At 41.8% G+C, this 17,121-nt stretch overlaps 1 protein-coding gene across 2 annotated transcripts; it reads left to right on the forward strand.

Moving 5' to 3' along the window:
• The first annotated feature begins 3,900 nt into the window (after positions 1-3,900).
• UBE2A (ubiquitin conjugating enzyme E2 A) lies at positions 3,901-15,399 on the forward strand. 2 transcript variants are annotated; one of them, XM_054473255.2, is made up of 6 exons: positions 3,901-5,727; positions 5,873-5,953; positions 6,348-6,373; positions 12,481-12,570; positions 13,554-13,642; positions 14,105-15,399. In XM_054473255.2, exons 1-6 carry the CDS (start codon positions 5,684-5,686, stop codon positions 14,231-14,233), a joined length of 459 nt encoding a protein of 152 aa, XP_054329230.1. In that variant the 5' UTR covers positions 3,901-5,683; the 3' UTR covers positions 14,234-15,399. The 2 variants fall into 2 exon arrangements, with proteins under 2 accessions (XP_054329230.1, XP_054329231.1); XM_054473256.2 differs by lacking the exon at positions 12,481-12,570.
• The last annotated feature ends 1,722 nt before the right edge of the window (positions 15,400-17,121 follow it).

Here is a 17,121-nt window from a genome sequence, read left to right on the forward strand (position 1 = left end):
ATCAGCAGTCTAAAGTCAAGGTGTCAGCAGGTCTGATTGCTTCTGGGGGCTTCAGGCTTCCATCTTTTGCCTCTTCCAACTCCTACTGCGGACATACTTTGGCTCCTTCCCTGGTGGCCACATCATTCCAATCTCTGCTCCAGTCATCACATGGCCTCCTGTTTAACTCCTACTTCATCCCTCGTATAAGGACTGGTGTGATTGCTTCAGGCCCACCCCTTTAATCCAGGATAATATCCCCGTGTCAAGATTCTTAATTTAATCACATCTGCAAAGTCCCTTTTGCCATGTAAGGTAACATATTCACCAGTTACAGAGATAAGGAAATGGAGATCTGGGTGGGGGGGTGGAGGCGGCAGGGTTGTGCATTATTCAGCATACCACACCATGCCTTTGTTTTCTTTGATTCAGTAATTTAGCAGGTAGTGAAATTCTTTTTTTTTTTTTTTTTTTTTTTTTTTGAGACGGAGTCTGGCTCTGTCACCCAGGCTGGAGTGTAGTGGCGTGATCTCGGCTCACTGCAGCCTCTGCCTCCCAGGTTCCAGCGATTCTCCTGCCTCAGCCTTCCAGGTAGCTGGGATTACAGGCATGCACCACCACGCTTAGCTAATTTTTTTGTATTTTTAGTAGAGACGGGTTTCGCCATGCTGGCCAGGCTGGTCCCAAACTCCTGACCTCAGGTGATCCGCCCGCCTCGGCCTCCCAAAGTGCTCGGATTACAGGCGTGAGCCACTGTGCCCGGCCTGAAATCCCATTTTCAAGGCCTTAATTTCCCCCATTTCCCTCAGCTTTGATATTCCCCTCCCTCCATCCCAACCTCTTTGTCTCTCTCTTTCTTCCCCCCACCACTTATGTCCTAGAGGCTGAAGATGAACAACATACTACAAGTTGTCAAGAGCAAAAGCACACACTTTGCTAACTGTTGCTTCCTAAAAGTGATTCTCTTGAAATATTTTCTGAGATTATTTGAGTCAAGAAAGACCTTTCGATTTTATTTTCTGTTGGTGCTTTGTTGCTGTTTGTACTAAATTTTATCAACAGAGGTGAAAACTGTAGGAAAGTAAAAGTCCTTTGCCTTCACTGGATAACAGAAATACAAACTTACAGCCTGATAAGGCAAGAAATGATCTTTAAATTTGTCTCTTCTCCTAACCCAAAATACTTCAGGAAAATAAAAATCTATTTTTCATGTTGAAATCTTCATGAATGAAATGTCACAATTTTTTTGGTTTTTTTGAGACAAGTCTTGCATTTTTGCCCAGACTGATCTCAAACTCCTCACTTCAAGCGATCCTCCCACCTCCACCTCCCAAAATGCTGGGATTACAGGCATGAGCCACTGTGCCCAGCCCACTTTTCTTTCAATTGAGGAGACTTGTCCTTTCTGGACCCCTGCTCTTGGGTAGGGGTGGTGCTTGGCTGTGAAGAGGGTATTTCTTCAAGATGTCAAGGTGAAAAAAGGGTAGAAAGAATGCTTGGCCAAACTGTGCTATAGTTAGTATGTTCTAGCCTGATAATCATCATGCTGGAAAACAATCTTCTGTATCGCTGCTTGCTATGACAACCCTGCTTCTGCTGAGGAATGTGGGGGCACGGTGTTCCTGCAATGTAGCTTCATTCCTTAGTCAGAGAATGCTACTCCCATGCAGGTGCCAGGGGGCTTCCAACCGTTTGGGTCATGCTCCTGAGTTTTTTTGTTTGTTTGTTTGTGTTTTGTTTTCTGAGACGGAGTTTTGCTCTTGTTGCCCAGGCTGGAGTCCAATGGTGCGATCTCAGCTCCCTGTAACCTCTGCCTCCTGGGTTCAAGCAATTCTCCTGCCTCAGCCTCCGGAATAGCTGGGATTATAGGCACGCACCACCATGCCCGGCTAATTTTGTATTTTTAGTAGAGACGGGGTTTCTCCATGTTGGTCAGGCTGGTCTCAAACTCCTGACCTCAGGTGATCCACTTGGCCTCCCCAAGTGCTGGGATTGCAGGCTTGAGCCACTGAGCCCAGCCCTTAGTTTTCTTGATTATGTAGTCCAAGAAAGGAAGAGAAAGGGGGTTTCAAAAAACAGACAAGCTCACAACAAACTTACATACATCTATATCCTTCAATAAATTTCAGATATGTATATCCAGTAGCAGGAGCTTCTCAGTCCCTTTCATACTTTCCAGTATGGTACATGCTTCTTAATAGGATATTTTCTTTTTCTTTCTCTCCTTTTTTTTTTTTTTGGTCTGGTTGCGTTGCCCAGGCTGGAGTGTAGTGGCATGTTCTCCACTCACTGCAACCTCTGCCTCCTGGGTTCCAGCGATTCTTCTGTCTCAGCCTCCCGAGTAGCTCGGACTACAGGTCCTCACCACCACGCCCAGCTAATTTTTTTGTATTTTTAGTAGAGATGGGGTTACCCCATGTTGGCCAGGTTAGTCTTGAACTCCTGACCTCAGGTGATCTACCTGCCTCGGCCTTCCAAGTGCTGGGATTATAGGCGTGAGCCACCATGCCTGGCCTCAAAAGGATATTTTCTTTTTCTTTCTTTCTTTCTTTTTTTTTTTTTTTTTTGAGACGGAGTCTCGCTCTGTCGCCTAGGCTGGAGTGCAGTGGCGCGATCTCTGCTCACTGCAAGCTCCGCCTCCCGGGCTCACGCCATTCTCCCGCCTCAGCCTCCGGAGTAGCTGGGACTACAGGCGCCCGCCACCACGCCCGGATAATTTTTTGTATTTTTAGTGGAGACTGGGTTTCACCATGTTAGCCAGGATGGTCTCGATCTCCTGACCTCGTGATCCACCTGCCTCAGCCTCCCAAAGGGCTGGGATTACAGGTGTGAGCCACCGTGCCCGGCCAGGATATTTTCAATACATCTCTCTCATGCTCAAACACCTATAAAAGCTGCCTAAATTCCCCATTCTCGCATTTGAGGGCATTTAATCAACATCTGTCACCCTCACTTTTCCTAGCTGAGGTCTCATCATTCCCTAGCCAAGAACCTGTCCATTAGCCAAGCTCATCTACCCACGGGTTTAGCTCCATGCCCTTGTCTGTGCCATTGGCCCCATATAAACTGCTTAAGTTCTTCTCTCTCAAGCTCCGCTTTCAACTCTTTTGAAACAAAATTGAAATACACCCATTTCAGGAAGCTTGTCCTGATCCCACCAGAATGACGATTCCTCTGCTGTGCAATCCCTCAGCATCTGTGGTTTCACATACTTCTACAAGTTGAGGATCTCAAATCTGAAAATCCAAAATCCCAAACCTGAAACTTTTATAATGCAAATAATTCCAAAATCTGAAAAAAAAAAAAAAAGGAAATCTGAAACCGTTCTGGTTCTGCTGTTGCTGTCGTAGGCAGACTTCTAAGATGCTACCCTTCCCTAAGATTCTTGGTCCTTGGTATATACACACACTTTCTCCCAGTTACTAAATGAAATACTAATTTAGGTTCTGCAGTGACAAAATTTAGCAGATGTAATAAAGGTCCCAAATTAGATGTTTTTAACATAGGGAGATTATCCATGGGGTGGGCCTGACATAATCTGATAAGCCTTTAAAGTAGACTGTGCTCTTCCTGAAAACAAGATTCAAAGAGTGAGAGGGATGTGGTGGGAGAGAAATTATCTGTTGATGACTTTGAAGATGGAGTAGGCCACTTGGCAAGGAATGCAGGCAGCCTCTAGGAGATGAGAGTAGTTCCCGGGTGGCAGCTAGTAAGGAAATAGGGACCAAAGTCCTACAACTGCAATGAACTGGGCTTGGCCAACAACTTATAATTTGTTAAGCAGTGATGAAAACGAATATACTTGCTTTTGTAGATCTTGCTTTTGTTGATTTCATATGTGTGTATGTATGTGTGTGTTAGTAGACTGCAAGTTCCTAGATGAGAGGAAAAAAAGTTTTTTTTTTTTTAATTTTTGTACCCCCTTCCTACTACAGCCATAATGTGATGCTATTAGGGAGACTTGCCTTAACTGATATGTTGGAGTTAATGGGAGATAGAAATCCTTGACCATGAAAGTACCTGTTGTTAAGCAGCAGCTAGAATCACTACCATTGTCAAGTGCCTCCTGCTTCTCATGTTAGAAACAAATTCCTGCACATCTGATATCTTCTGGACATCTTCACGGGGATGTCTCACCAGTCCCATGAACTCAGTAAGTCCCACCCAAAATTTCCTTTCCCAAACTTGTCCCTCTCTCTCTATTCTGTAATTCTGTTAATGGCACCTTCAAATCCCCAGTTATCTTGGGGCTCAGAGTTTCAGCCACTGTTGACTCCTTCCTCTCTCTTGCCTCCATATTCAACCTGTTGCCAAGTCCTCCCCATTCATTCATATCCTACTCGCCTTTATTGTCACTGCCTGGTTCAGTATCTCGCACCTAGATACTGCAAGAGTCTCCTGCCTGCTCTCTTGAGACCAATCTCTGATAAGCACAGCTCTAACGATGTCACTTCCCTGCTCAATGGACTTCCAAGGAATCCATTAGCTTGGCATTCAAAACTCTTGATGACTTAACCCAAATCTACATTTCTCCTATTTTCAATAATTTTTAAATGTGTATTATGCCTATCTTCTAAGTTATTTTGGGTTGACCTTTAAAAATTATCCTTTAAAACTGTTATTGCTTTTGCAGGTCCACGGACTGTGACTCTTCCTGCAACCTGCAGCTTTTCCACGTTCCTTTTACTTCAGACCCACTGTCCTTGCAACTCCCTGCAGTCGGATAGTCTCATACCTTGGACTCTTCTGAACATAAATAGCCGCTTGGCTTATTGAACTACCAAGGGGAAATGTGGTTCCAGAGCCAAATTGTGAGTGCCCAAAACAAAACAAAACAAAAACAAAACCAAACCCTACTCTGCCTGCCTTAAGCTCCCATTCCCTCCCACAGGACATACAACACCATTTCATTCTGCCCTGGAGTGATCATTGGCCTAAACGTTGAGCGCCCAATCCTGCATTCAATCCCACAGCCCCGCCCCGCCCCCCCGTCATAGTCAAGGCCGATTTATTCTTTTGATTTTCCGTGATTTTAACCAATCACTCCGCTCCCCATCCCTCCGACCCCAGTCTCCGGTGTCCGCAGGGGTTGCGCACCCTAGAGTTGCCGCTTTTTGAGAACCGGTTTTACCTCCGCCCACTCCTTCGTCCTCTAGTTTGGGACTTCCAAACTTCTCCCCTCTCCTCCCCGGGCATAGTGCGCGCTTTCATGAATAATCTGGTCACAAAACAAACAAAAACGAATAGAAAAAGAAAAAAAGAGAAAAAAAAGCCGAAAACTTCCCAGGGTTTGCCTTAGAATTAGCAGGTGGGGATGTACCCCGTTCCACCACGAGCTCCTCCAGCGCCCGGGGCTCCGGCGTACCCTAACGCCTCTGCGCTCGCGGCCCCGCCCCCGGCCTCCCGCGGGGCTTTAATGACATAAGCAACTTTCCTCGCGCACCCCCCGCCCCGTCTTGGTACGGCCTGTCCGGCGCTCGACGTTCCACCCCCCTCTCTCTGCTCTCAGGTTGGTTCAGCCCCCGTCTACACTGGGGTGGTGCTTAGCCGGCGCCAGACCGACCCTCGACTTCGGAGAGGCAGCGCGGTTCCTCTGGGTGTTTCTGCCTCCCCTTCTCCGGCTTCTCCAGCCTCCTCGGCCTCGTCGCCCGCCGCGGGAACCCGAGACCCCAGTGTATGCCCCACCCCTGACCCCGCTCGCGACATGTCCACCCCGGCTCGGCGGCGCCTCATGCGGGACTTCAAGAGGTAAACCGAGGGGACGGCCGAGGCCGGGGGTTGCGAGCTGGGGCACAGGGCGGGTCCCGAGGCGCGCCGGGCGGGGAGGGCTGGGGAGCGGCCGGGAGCGGGCGCCAGTGCCGGCCTAGGGGGACCCCTGTCTGTCTTCCCGAAGGTTGCAGGAGGATCCTCCAGCCGGAGTCAGCGGGGCTCCGTCCGAGAACAACATAATGGTGTGGAACGCGGTCATTTTCGGGTGAGTCTGCGTTCGTGGCGGTGGCGAGAAAACTGGGGACGCAAGCTGCTTCGGTCTGCGCTCCGGGGCGGGCCCCCCGCGGAGGCCGAGGGGGTAGGGGAAAATGTTTGGGTCTGGCTGGGCCTAGGCGCCTCCCCGGAGCCTGTGCCTCGATTAGCTCAGTTCCCGCTGCCAGGGGGAGCCGCTTGGGGTTCTAGGGGGGCGGGGCGGGGAGTGGTGGCGGTTAGGCGCGGCGGCTTGCCCTGTGTCTCTGAGCCCGGGACATCCATTTGTAGTGGCTTCCGACCCCGGCAGCGGTGCTGGAGATGGCAGAGCTCGGGATAGCCATCTCAGATGAAGCAGGGAGAAGGGGGGCCCCTTAAGTGGGAACTGACCATTTTTCTCTGTGTTGCAGGCCTGAAGGGACCCCGTTTGAGGATGGTAAGAGAGAGTTTCTTTACCCACTTTTCAGGAGCCTGGTCATCTGGGGAAAGGGTTCCCAGTCATCCTGGAAGTGTCTCCTGCTTAGGAACCTGCCTCTGCCTAGCCTCTGTCTGCTAAAGGCTTGAGTGGAATGCAGTGTGTGGCTGGTTGTTCTGGATATTGTGTGCTTGACTAGAACTGCACCTTTCTTCTTGCTTTCTTAAAAAAAAAAAATCTGGGTAAGGCAGTCACTTTTTAAAAGGAGCAATCATAGCACTGGTATTAAGGATTTTTGAGGCTTGGGCTATGATTCTGCTAAATTCAGCCCTCCATCACTGAATTAGTATAAACCCAACCAGTTGCTGATAGTCAGCAGAGACCCCAGAGACCATCTGGTTCAGAATTCTACCCCAAGGGCAGGAATTGTGTTCAGCAGGTGCTTGGTAGATGTGTGTTGGATGTTGAGTGGATGCGAGAATCCCTTGCATACAACTGTCTGGTTTCCACAATCTGACATTGAATGCCTGTCAGCCTCACTGCTCTAAGATGGTCTTAAATGCCTCATTTGAGTACAGTATTCTTTCTTATTTTTAAGTGAATTTGCAGTGTGTGCTTTCATCAAGACGTTATGATGAGTAATTTCAAAGCAGCTTCACAATTGAAGTTAGCCTTAATGTACCCTTTTGATCAGTGTCCTGCCTACCTGAAAGTACTACATGTACCAGTAGGTACATAATTTTTAATTGATTTAGGTTTAACTTTTAAAAACATGTGTAAATTGCTTTTTAAAAACTTTCTGATTTTAGATAATTATAGATTCATATGCAGTTGCAAGAAATAATAGAGACACCTTTTATACCGTTAACCCAGTCCTCTCCCCAAACCCTCCCGTTTGGTAACATCTTGAATGACTAGACCCTATCACAACCAGAAAAATGACATTGATAGTTCTACACTCAGTTGTGTGTGTGTGTGTGGTTGTTTTTTGAAAGTTTAATACATTTAAAGGATGATTAAAGTATTTGAACTCATGAAATTCTTTAATATTTAAGGTTTTAAAAAAAAGGAAAAGGATCTTTCTGTTATTTTTTTCCTCAATGATTTCCTTCGGTCACATAGCATTTATACACACACACACACACACTTCAGTTTGAAGGTGGGAACAAAAACATTTCTGCAAACTACTTAATACATACTTACGTTGCTGAGCCGGATTGCTTTTTGATGCTACCAGTCCACAAAATGTTGTGAGGTAAGTCAATATCAACTAAGTCTGTAATTCATCTCAAGTACTTAGATTTCCCCAGGAAACTGTGGACAGTCACCTAAATATTTTTAGCTTCCTCTTTACCTTTACCCCCTGGGTAAATATCATTACTCTTCAGGGCTGCAAAGAAAAGAAATGACAGCAGGAGACAGTGATTGTAAGGGCATACTACTTTGGCGCGGTTAATCATTTGAACTGATTTGTAGCAAGAAACTATAGCTACACTTAATTTTCCTCTGCCAGATTGGCACTAGTTTTTTTGTTTGTTTTTTGTTTTTGTTTTTTTGAGACGGAGTTGCGCCCTGTCACCCAGGCTGGAGTGCGATGGTGTGATCTCGGCTCACTGCAACCTCTGCCTCCCAGGTTCAAGCGATTCTCTTGCCTCAGCCTCCTGAGTAGCTGGGATTACAGGTGCGCGATACCGCGCCCAGCTATTTTTTGTATCTTTAGTAGAGACGGGGTTTCACCATGTTGGCCAGGCTGGTCTCAAACTCCTCACCTTGGGATCCACCTGCCTTGGCCTCCCAAAGTGCTGGGACTACAGGCTTGAGCCACCGCACCCGGCCAGCACTAGTTCTTTTTACCTGAGCTTTAAATGTACAGATTAACTGCGTATTTGCTTTAGCTGTAGTAGGCTTTGTTTTCATTGGCTTCTTTTTTCCTCGTTTTACTCTGTTTTATGCTGGGCACAGCTTTATTAATAGTACATCACTTTGCTGGGGATTGGCTACCTAAATATTTCAAGGGTGCTTCTCTTAAGTGGTATGAATTGAAAAGGTACTTATGGAGTCCATTATCTACCAGGACTGTCACCTTTGACATTACTGGTTCTATTTGATGATGTGTATCTCCATCCTAGCATTACTGAAAGGAATTACTCAGGCTGATTTGTTCTGTTGAACAGTCTGCTACCGATGGATGCTTCCTCAGGTGTCTGGAACACTGTGGCCTGTGGTTCCCCCACAAAAAAAATTTTAGCTTTTTTTTTTTTTTTTTTTTGAGATGGAGTTTTGCTGTTGTCACCCAGGCTGGAGTGCAGTGGCACGAGCTCAGCTCACTGCAACCTCTGCCTCCCAGGTTCAAGCAATTCTTCTGCCTCAGCCTCCTGAGTAGCTGGGATTGCAGGCACCTACCACCACGCCCAGCTAAGTTTTGTATTTTTAGTAAAGAGGGGGTTTCACTATGTTGGCCAGGCTGGTCTTGAACTCCTGACCTGAGGTGATCCGTCTACCTCAGCCTCCCAAAGTGCTATGATTACAGGCATGAGCAGCCATGCCCAGCCTTAACCATTTTTTGAATACCCTTTATTTATAGTTGGGGAATTTACAGTTAGAGAAAAGACTGATTAGGGAAAAGTGGCATAGTTGATTTTGTTGTTTCCAATATATTATGTTATTAATTAAGAACCCCAAAACTACTTTTGCTTCTTCGTTGTAAACCGTTCGTTATGGAAGTTTCTGGAACAACCAGGTCCTAGTTAGAGTGTTGAAATCTTAAGAAAAGCAACACTTAAGAGTATTTTGGTTTAACTTCACACACTCGAAGTAAGAGGAATATATTCTCGAGCTTACACTACCAAAACATTGGGGAGAAATGCTTCCTCATCAGAATATCTTGGTATACATGCTAAATACAAAGATTATGGAATATAATCTTCATCACATAATCTAAAAATTGTTAATAGACATGGTAAGGTACTGGTATTTGCTTTTCATAATAGATGTGTTCTTTAGAATTGGGGTATAAATCTTTTTTATTTTTTTTTAATTTTTGGAAATGTTTCTGAGTCATAAAATCTTTTTCAAAATGAATCTCTAAAGTCCACTAAGAGTGTTTTAAAGATAAATAAATCCTATGATGAAGAGTTTTGGATATTACTTGAAAAATCAATTTTCAGTCATCAAAAATAATTTTGAAGTTATATGTATTTTGCTTTCTTCTCAGGGGTCACAAACTGGTGGCCACATGGCAGAAAACACCTGCAGGTGTGTTTTCTTTGGCCAACACAGTATTTTCCAAAACTTGACTTTGTGAATGTCTTTAGGCAGAACATATACCCCCTCTAGTTCAACCATATCACTCCTTATTGCCATACACCAGTCACTTAACACGTTTTTGTTATTTTGGTGGTCTCCCTGTATAGATGGATTAATTGATACTTTCCTTACAATGTCTTAGCCTCCTCGGGAAGATGAACAAAATTAGTATACATTATGTACAACAATGGTGAGGCTTAAATTTTCAGTTATTTTAAAGCCTAGCCTTCTAAATATGCAGAGGGTAAGCTGTAGTCTCAGACTGCATAATACTAATTCTGGGATTTTAAATTCCCTTAACATTTGTTTTAGAGCTTAGAAATTACATTGAAGGTTATACTAAACAGGTTCTGATTAATGTGACTAAAAGTGTAAAGTTTTTACCCTCTTTTTAATGTGTACTTTGAATAAGATTTGGGTTAAGTCTTAATTTATATTCAAGTAGACATAAATAGGTTGCTTTACTTCTCAAGATATTAAGTGAACTGTTGTAAAAGACTTGCGATTAACTTCTTTGGTAGCTAGGTAATCACCTAGTTGAACTTCTGGGCAAGTGTATGCAGAAAGCTCAAGTCAAGGAACTTGTGAGCCACCAGTATAGGTACTCAACTTGCTTTGAACTGTGAGTGTTTGATGTAGACCTAAAAGTACTGTTTAATATCTGAATGCCTTAATTGTATATTTCTTACTGATAGTTCTGATTTTTGGGTTTTGCCTCCTTCAGCTGAGTCTAGAGATGTGAAACTTTAGAATTATTGTAGCAAAAATAGTTGCTCATGGTTTTGGAGCACTTAACTTTGTGGCACTATGCATATTTCTCTCATTTAAACCTCACAACAATGCTGCATGGTGGGTACTATTATTAATCTCATTTTACAAATGAGGAACTTAAGGTTTAGTCAAGGAGAACACCTTCCCCAAAGTCTCACAGCTAGTAAGTACCAAAGCAAGGACTTGGGCCCAGACCTGTCTGACTGCAGAACTCATGCTCTTAGCCAGTATGTTTTACTGTTTTTGCTTATGGCTTCCCTATGTCTTGCTTTACTACCTTTAGATACCATATTTAGTGATGGTTTTAAAGTAGCTGGGATCTCCATGTGCTGTTACATCTGCCCAGTTTTAGAGCAGTGTCTCTTACCCATAATTTAGTCAGATTGCAACATTGATCCAAGTGTGTTTACACTTGAGGTCATAATACATAAGGAAACTCAAAGTTTTGAACTCTAACACATTCCCGCTTTTTCTTCCATATTATAATGTCAATAAATACTGAAAAGGAAGAACTGTGCTTTCTTCCTCAGAAAGAGGAAGATTTATGACCAGGTGGTGATAAAGGTGAAGTATGTTCTGATGGACATACTTCCATACTTCTAATGGGCATATGTTTGTCCATTCCATAAGATTTTACTTTCTTTCCTTAGTTATAATACATAGTATCTTCAGGTCTGGCTTTGAAAAGAAAATAGGGAGTAACAATAGTTTGAGGAATATAATGTCCCTATATGTTGCATTTTATATTATTATGAAGCTTTGAGACATTTGCTCATACTAAGGGAAGCTTTGTTAGCAAATTGTTTCCAATGAGCTTGCTAAAAACAAACTTTTTGATACTATTTTGTCACAGATCTAGTCCTAGAATGATTATAGTCTTCTCTCTTTTTCTTAAGCAGTGATAAACCTTTTAATGAGAACAAAAAGGAAATAAATTGCTAACTCTGAAGGAACCAGTAAGAAATACACTGAAGTATGGTCTGTTGTTTTAGAATAATTTGTTAAATGGACCAGAGTAATACAGTGGAACATGCATCACCTTATACCATATAGTAACTGATTCTTTTAAGTTTACTTGAACAGATTTCAGCCAGGATAAAACATTGCTCAATTGTTTTCTTGAATTTATTCAACAAACAATTGAAAATAATATTTTAAAAGATATAATCTCTTCAGATCACATCTTACAATTCTTGAATGAGATCCAGTTTGTCCATGCCTTGTAAGTAAGTTTATAACCTACTATGCTTTAGGGCCTCCTGCTACCTTAGGTTGACATATATTTAAGAAAAATAATTTCATTTCAATAGTAGCATAAACATTAGAAAAATAAATTTGCTGGAAACATGAATGCAATCTAAACCAAATGTGATTTTAAAATTATTTCTGCCATTAATTCCCTCCATATGTGTGAATAATTGAGTTGATTTTATAGTGAAATACCTTATGAGCCATACTTAAGGGTTTCTGAGAGGGACTATGAAGTTTTTCCTGGCTTAAATTCAATTAAGTTTTCATTATAGGGTCACTATGACATGAAAAGGAACCAGTATGAACACTTTTATACTTACTCCCTTCTATTTTAAAAATAACTTGATTATGGATTTGTATTCTGGCATTGGTTTTTGAACCTTTGTGCTTTCATTCTTTCTAGTCTGTTTAAAAATCACTGGAGAGTTTAAGATGGCAGCTGACTAAAATAGGCCTTTGAGGTCTTTTGGTCTTCTAAAGGAAGAAGGCCAAATTTTGGGCCCAGTTTCTTATTTTAAGGATGTTTTCAAAATGTACAGTGGCTAAAGTCTTGTAAGCAGTAATTTTGTGTTTATGATGGCTGTCTTCAAGTTTGGGGGGAAATAATGGCAAAACAAAAAATCACATTTGAGTAGTTCTTAGAGCAATTCCTAGAGATGTATTTCTTACCTGGCCTCTCTTCTCTACCCTGTATCTTTGCATTATTTAATACTTGGAAAAACCCACATAGCATTAAAAACAAAGTACTACTGAACAAAGTGATAAATACATTTTCTTAAATCTTTCTTTTCTAACCACAGGAACATTTAAACTTACAATAGAATTCACTGAAGAATATCCAAATAAACCACCTACAGTTAGATTTGTCTCTAAGATGTTCCATCCAAATGGCAAGTATCACTTTTAGTACAGTGTTTTAAACTACTATAGTGTTTATTATGGAGTATTCCACATTTCCTGTGTATTTTGTGGTGCCTGAGTATTTGTTTAGGCAGCTTGCTGCTTCCTGAAAGCTGAACTTGTTCTTGGTTGTCTGTGGCTGTCTTGTCCTAGAACTGAAGCAGTGGAGGTATTTTCTCTTTGCTTGGAGTCTGGGAGCCTCCTGATTTTGATGATCTTTGCCATTTACTTATTAAACAAAACGAAGGATGCTCTTGAGGTTTCCTTTTAATGCTAGGCCAGATTGGGATAGTCTTGTGTTGTAATTATTTTCACTAGTGTTTAGAAAAGTAGTTTTCATTGGATGCATATCAGAATTACTGTGGAACATTTTAAAAATACAGATGCCTTCGCCCCACTCCAAACCTACTGAATAGGATTCTGTTGTTGAGGGCCAGGCATACGGTATGTCATAAAAGCACCACAGGTGATTCTAACTTACCACTTTGCACTTTTTAAAATAGTAGTAAGCCTAGAACAGCTTGCCTTTTATTTAGGTTAATGAAGTATTTTTCAGGGTATCAGATATTTTTATCTTTATGCCAAAATGAAATCTTGTGAACTCTGAGTGATCTTTTGTTATTTCAGATAGGGGATACAGCCTACAAATTTGGTGGAATGAATTTCCCACATGTCTGTGGATAGCTAGGGACCCTGTTCAAAAATGTTTCTGATTTCCTGGATAATAGGGCAGCCTTTTCCAAAGGATGAACACTAAGTATCTTCCAGTTTTATACTGATCACATCTGACATTCTCTGATCATCCTGATTATTTCACTAGTGGTGGTTATGACTCATCTTTTTAGGCAGTTAGCAACATAGGAATCTTTTTAAACTTCAAAAGCAAAGTATTCTTGACTAGTTTTGTTTTGTCTATAATGTTAAAACCTTAGTGGTCTTGTTACGTTTAATGTACCTACTTCTTTGTTCTTAGTCTACGCAGATGGTAGTATATGTCTGGATATACTTCAGAACCGTTGGAGTCCAACCTATGATGTGTCTTCCATTCTAACATCCATACAGGTGAATTTTTCCTTAATGTGACGAACTATAACTTTTAATATGTTTATATTAGCAATTGAATTGTTTTTGAAAGTCATAATGTAATAGATCTTTTTATTTTTGGTCAAAGCTTGTTTGTTTTATAGATGAAAAGTAGACCATTAAGACCCAAGTCAGCTGGGTACAGTCGCTCACACCTGTAACCTCAGCACTTTGGCAGGCCAAGGTGGGAGGATTGCTTGAGTTCAGGAGTTTGAGACCAGCCTGGGCAACATAGTGAGACTCTATCTCCCTTAAAAAAAAAAAAAAAAAAAAAAAGCCACATATATCTTCCTAGCTACTAGCAGATTCATATAACTCTGGGTTTGTATGCTAAAGACAAGAAATGTAGCTGTACTTAGGACAATTTCAACTGGGTGTCACTACCTTATAAAATAGTTGTTTTGCATTAAGGAACTGACATGTAAAAAATTGTCTCTTTAGTCTCTATTGGATGAACCCAATCCCAATAGTCCAGCAAACAGCCAGGCTGCTCAGCTGTACCAGGAGAACAAACGGGAATATGAAAAGCGTGTTTCTGCAATAGTAGAACAAAGCTGGCGCGATTGTTGACCCCGGGTACAGTTTAAAGAAGCTGGCCATAAGAAAAATATATATTGATGTGTTTGTCACCACCCTACTCATGTCATTACATTTACTTTATTAAAAGCAAAATAGCTGTTGTGCTGTTTCCATCTTCCTTGCCAAGTTTTCCTACCCCTTCTACCCTCTCCTTAAACATCAGAAAACACCCTCTATGAAATCAAATGTACTGTACCTGGGTTACTTGCAAAAATTACTAATGCTTCAGTTTTTCTGTTGTATTTCATTTCCAGTTTTCAGGCAGTTATTTTTATTATTGTACTTTTAAGCTTTTAAGATGAATTGTTATACAAGAGGTGCTTATGCTTAGCTTGATGACTAGGATGTTGTTTTTTAACAAAATGATTGCTGAAGTGTTTCATCCTGGCTGGTCCTTCACTTGTGTTGGATTTAGAAGTGAATGTGTTTGGAATATGGCCTACAGAGAATAGAAACAAATCCATGTAAACAATTTTGAAGGAGGGATGGGAGCTAAAAATCCTGTGATACTAAGATCTCAGTCATATGAATTACAAGATAGTATTTACTGGCAAGGAGAAAGTTGAAGGACTCAGCTAAAGGAGTACAGCAATTGTAGTAACTGACACATCCTCTCTTTGCAAGCTGCTGACTGGGCACACTCATGCTAAGTTTCAGAATTATTGGTCTTCTGGGTTTTTGCTTTTTAAAAGAGGCGTGGGAGCAGAGGAATGGAAACAATCATGAGTTTTTGAGCTAGGGAAAGTTGGAGATCCTTTAATCTTTTTAAAGGATCAGTGCTGCCCTAGGTGAATAAACTCAATTGTCTATCTTTATTTTAGAGTTTTAATGAATTCAAGGAAGGGAGCATAGCATATCTGTGGCAAACTGTTTTCCACTCAAATCCTGAGTTATTGCTGCATGCTTTAATTTCTTCCCTTTCAGCATCTGAGAACCTTAAAGCCAATGTCTGCAATCTTTTTTTGGATATTTATACTTTTAGATATATAGTACCTTTAAGTAGCAGTATGGGACAAGGCTTGTAAATGTTTTATCTAATGTTCTATTGTCACCTTTTATGCATTTATCACTTCCAAATCTAACTTTGCACAAGTAACCCATGTAAAAAAAATGTACATTTTTCAAAAGTTGTAAATAAAAATAACCTTACAATTTCATAGTCAAGGTATCTTTTTTTTTTTTTTTTAGCTCAGTATAAACTTTTTATATTGGTTTCTTATTGGGATCTCATATCTACTCATTTCCCCCCTCAAACATTAAGGTAAAAGCAAAAATACTCATTCTGGGAGTAGAAAAGACAAGATAGATACTTCTGGAGAGAACCTTTTTTTTCTTTCCAGTCATAAGTGGTAATGCTTTTTAAACATATTAACAGAATATGTTGCCAGGCACAGTGGTTCACGCCTGTAATCCCAGCACTTTGGGAGGCCGAGGTGGGCAGATCACGAGGTCAGAAGATCGACCAACCTGGCTAACATGGTGAAACCCTGTCTCAACCAAAAATACAAAGAAATTAGCCAGGCGTGGTGGCATGCCCCTGTAGTCCCATCTGCTTGGGAGGCTGAGGCAGGAGAATCGTTTGAACTCAGGAGGCAGAGGTTGCAGTGAGCCAAGATCGTGCTACTGCACTCCAGCCTGGTGACAGAGTGAGACTTCCTCTCAAAAAAAAAAAAAATTTTAACAGAATGTAAAATTATTAAAGTTACCTCAGTATACATTATAATCAATCAAGGGAATGAAGTTATGGGGGGTGGGGGGGCAGGGATAAACCAACCTAGGTATTTATCAGCACCCTCAGAGACCAAGATCTAACTTGTTGACCCTGATATACCACCTCTTTAAAAGCCCTAGCTCAAAAACAAACAGTACCAAATTATTAGATTTTTTTTTTTTTTTTTTTTTTTTTTGAGACGGAGTCTAGCTCTGTCGCCCAGACTGGAGTGCAGTGGTGCAATTTTGGCTCACTGCCACCTCCGCCTCCTGGGTTCAAACGATTCTCCTGCCTCAGCTTCCCAAGTAGCTGGGATTACAGGTGCTCGCCACCACGCCCAGCTAATTTTTGTATTTTTAGTAGAGACGGGGTTTCACTGTGTTGGCCAGGCTGGTCTTAAACTCCTGACCTCATGATCCACCCGCCTCGGCCTCCCAAAGTTCTGGGATTACAAGCCTGAGCCACCGCGCCCGGCCTAGATGGTATTTTAAATCCTATGTAAAGTTTGGGAGTACAGGTATCCTCAATGACTTTGATTAAACAAAACTACTTTCTTCTGAGGAGCAACCCATCTCATTTGAAGAGGCAAGGACAATGACTTTGTAAAAACTACCGCCTCTTGGCACTTGTTTGGTTGGGTGGATGGGGCTAAATGAAGTTAAGTCCTTATGACACATGTATCTCATCTTTTAAGACATGGTACTTGAAGCCTCAGTATGGAGGAGTACATTCTGCACTAATTACCACATTACTTGGATTGTTTCACCTAGGAGCAATGTCCTTCAATTTGCTTAATATTTTCCCTCAAGTCCATTTCTGCTTCAAAGTAGAACCACATTAAATTTTTCTATTTGGTGGATTAGTTTTACATTAACTTTTTCATCCTGCTATGTGGCTGAGTGCTTTAAATATTGACACTGTTAATCATACCTGAAAAAATGTAAGGCGAGACTCAGAATGGTCAGGTTTAATAACTTTTTTCTTTTGTACACCTCCTGAGAAACACTATACCCAATCTCTTCCATAGGATAATCCGTTTAAAACCTTACAACAGAGCCAACAAGCTGACCTCCCAAAACAACATATGCATGGTCAAAGGCACCACAAACCATTCATTTGAACATTTCATGCTAATTGCCTCTTTCTCCCTTTAAAATTTTTAACACCA

This window comes from Pongo pygmaeus, chromosome X (assembly GCF_028885625.2).
Source record: "Pongo pygmaeus isolate AG05252 chromosome X, NHGRI_mPonPyg2-v2.0_pri, whole genome shotgun sequence".
Taxonomy (NCBI): domain Eukaryota; kingdom Metazoa; phylum Chordata; class Mammalia; order Primates; family Hominidae; genus Pongo; species Pongo pygmaeus.